Genomic DNA, 2,329 nt, shown 5'->3' on the forward strand with positions numbered 1-2,329 from the left:
TAAGTAATAAGTTATTTAGTTAATTATTTAGATTGTCTAGGTTATTTAGTGCTAGTACATTAAATGTAAAGTCTTCTATATTCAGATTCGGCGTTCTGGAACAAGATCTCAATCAAGCTTTCACCAGCCAGTCTCAACTTGGACTAGGCAGCAACTCGTCCTTCCTGAACGCACTCATATCCGCCGGTGATATAGGCACGAAGGCATACTCAATGTTTTGGGGGCTGGTCGGTGGCCCTGCGGAGAAGCAGACTCGGGGCTCGCTGATTCTCGGTGGCTTGGACAGATCATTGATCGCGGATGAAAACGACAACTTCACGGCCCCGCTATACCATGGCGGTAAATGTGGAACGGGTATGGTGGTGACCATTGGCGACATCCTTCTCAACTGGCCCAATGGTACCGATATGAGCGTCTTCATGGGTTCACAATCAGCGGCTATGCAAGCATGCATCAGTCCCAGCTTTGCAGGGCTGATGTCTCTTCCACTGAGCCACTACAACAACTTTTGGTCGCTCGCCGGTGGAACGCCACCAGATGACAAGACGGAGGCGAGAAGCCTCGGCATCAACTACTTCACGATGCTCTTTGAGCCAAACAACGTGTAGGTGTAATGGCAACTCTTTCCCAAAGATAGGTAGCTAACGCTCATGGTGTAGTTACTACGGTGGTCTAACGATCCAACTCCAAAACAGCGTCTCCGTAAAGATCCCCAACACCGAACTAGTCGTTCCCGATACATATATCGCCTCCGATGGCGCGGTTCAGACGAACACATCGGTCCGCAACGTCGTGATCAACTCTCTGCAATTCGAGAACGACAACGATCTACCAGTCCTGGGCCGCCTATTCATGAGCTCTGCCTACCTAATGGTCAATCAAGATGCTGGGATGTTCTCCATCTGGCAAGCAAACACCGGATCGAAGACTTCCGACATCGTCGCAGTGGATAAGCAAAACAACATGGTCAGCGAGTTCTGCGCGAACTCTAAGGGGGGCTCGCCTAGCGCTACATCCTTGCCCACGTCTTCCGCCACACCCCCGCCACAAAAAGAAACGTCGAAATTATCAGGTGGTGCGATGGGCGGCATAGCTGCTGGTGCAGTGGGCGGTGTTGTCTTGCTAGGGGCCATTGGCTTCTTTTTGTATCGTAGACGGCGATCAACCAGCACTGCAACGGAGGTGGCACAAGAACCAGAGTCGCAAACAGCAGATGTAAAATTACCGACATATAGTGAGCTGCCAGTAGCCGCTCATGAACTTCCTGAAACCCGGTATAATGTAGCAGAGCTGGATGGTAGAGCTGTCGACGGTGGTAGATATCAGTACAGAAGCTAATCCCTTAATGTATAGCCTTCACACATATTACAATTGAATAAGTTTGATAGTAAATGAATGATAATTTGAGGTATAGACCGAAGTCACAACAAAGTCTATAGACAGGAAGGTAACGTGGTATCAAGAAGGTAAAAGGTAAAAAGGTCGTAACTCGTGATGCGTCTATCAAGACAGCAAACTTCTAAGCAGTGGCGAAGATCTTGCCAATGCTAGACAGGCTCTGGCCATCAGCAGAGATGAGGTACTTCTGGTCGGTGCTTGGTGCGACCATGTGGTAGGCGTAGCGCTCGATCCAGGGCTGAGCGTCCATCCAGGGAAGGACCTGCTTAAGGAACTCGTCGGCGTTGCCAGAAGTGACACCAAATTCGGTAACCCAGACGGGCTTGTTGAAGGTCTTGTGGAACTTGGTGAGGTAGTTCTTGAAGTCCTGAGCGTTGTCCCATGCGTAGTAGTGGGCGACGACGAAGTCGATCTGACAGCCGTTGCAGGCAGACATGAATTGCTTGAGGTAGTTGATTCCCTTGTTGGGCTCGTCGGCGTTGGTGACGGAAGGAGAGCCGATGCGGAGACCCTGGGCGGCGAGGGGCTGGATGAACTTCTTGTGGGTTGCGGCAGCAGTTGCGACGTCGATGTTGGAACCTCCACCACCAGCCTGGTCGGGCTCGTTGAAGCTCAAGACGTGCGAAACCTTGTAGTTCTTCTTGGCGTTGGCAATGTTGGTGTTCCAGCCCTCAGTGCACCACTGCTGGTTGGAGTGGAGAAGGGGAACGTATTCAAGGTCGAGGGGTGTTCCGTCGATGACTGCCTCCCAGTCGTACATCCAGGAGACCTTGGAGCCGGCGAACTTGTGAGTCCACTGGGATCCAGAAACACCGTTGTGGTTCTTGGGGAAGGCAAGACCACGCTTGCTTCCACCACGTGCCTGAAGAGGAGATGCCTCGATCATGGAGGAGAGGCCAGCAAGGGCCAAAATGAAGGTAGAGGTAAGCAT

The 2,329-nt window shown here is 51.5% G+C and overlaps 2 protein-coding genes across 2 annotated transcripts; one reads left to right on the plus strand and one right to left on the minus strand.

The window, feature by feature from the left end:
- Window positions 1-212: 212 nt before the first annotated feature.
- On the plus strand, window positions 213-1,219 carry J4E79_006798 (uncharacterized protein; the record flags this gene model as incomplete). Its single annotated transcript, XM_049355667.1, has 3 exons — window positions 213-604; window positions 660-1,099; window positions 1,155-1,219. 3 exons carry the CDS (start codon window positions 213-215, stop codon window positions 1,217-1,219), a joined length of 897 nt encoding a protein of 298 aa, XP_049209696.1.
- Window positions 1,220-1,519: 300 nt separating this feature from the next.
- Window positions 1,520-2,329, minus strand: J4E79_006799 (uncharacterized protein; the record flags this gene model as incomplete). The annotated part of the gene is made up of 1 exon (XM_049355668.1): window positions 1,520-2,329. The coding sequence occupies one exon, from the start codon at window positions 2,327-2,329 to the stop codon at window positions 1,520-1,522; it is 810 nt and encodes a 269-aa protein (XP_049209697.1).

The sequence above is a fragment of the Alternaria viburni genome (assembly GCF_023758015.1).
Source record: "Alternaria viburni strain BMP 2772 chromosome Unknown scaffold_14, whole genome shotgun sequence".
NCBI classification, from domain to species: Eukaryota; Fungi; Ascomycota; class Dothideomycetes; order Pleosporales; family Pleosporaceae; genus Alternaria; species Alternaria viburni.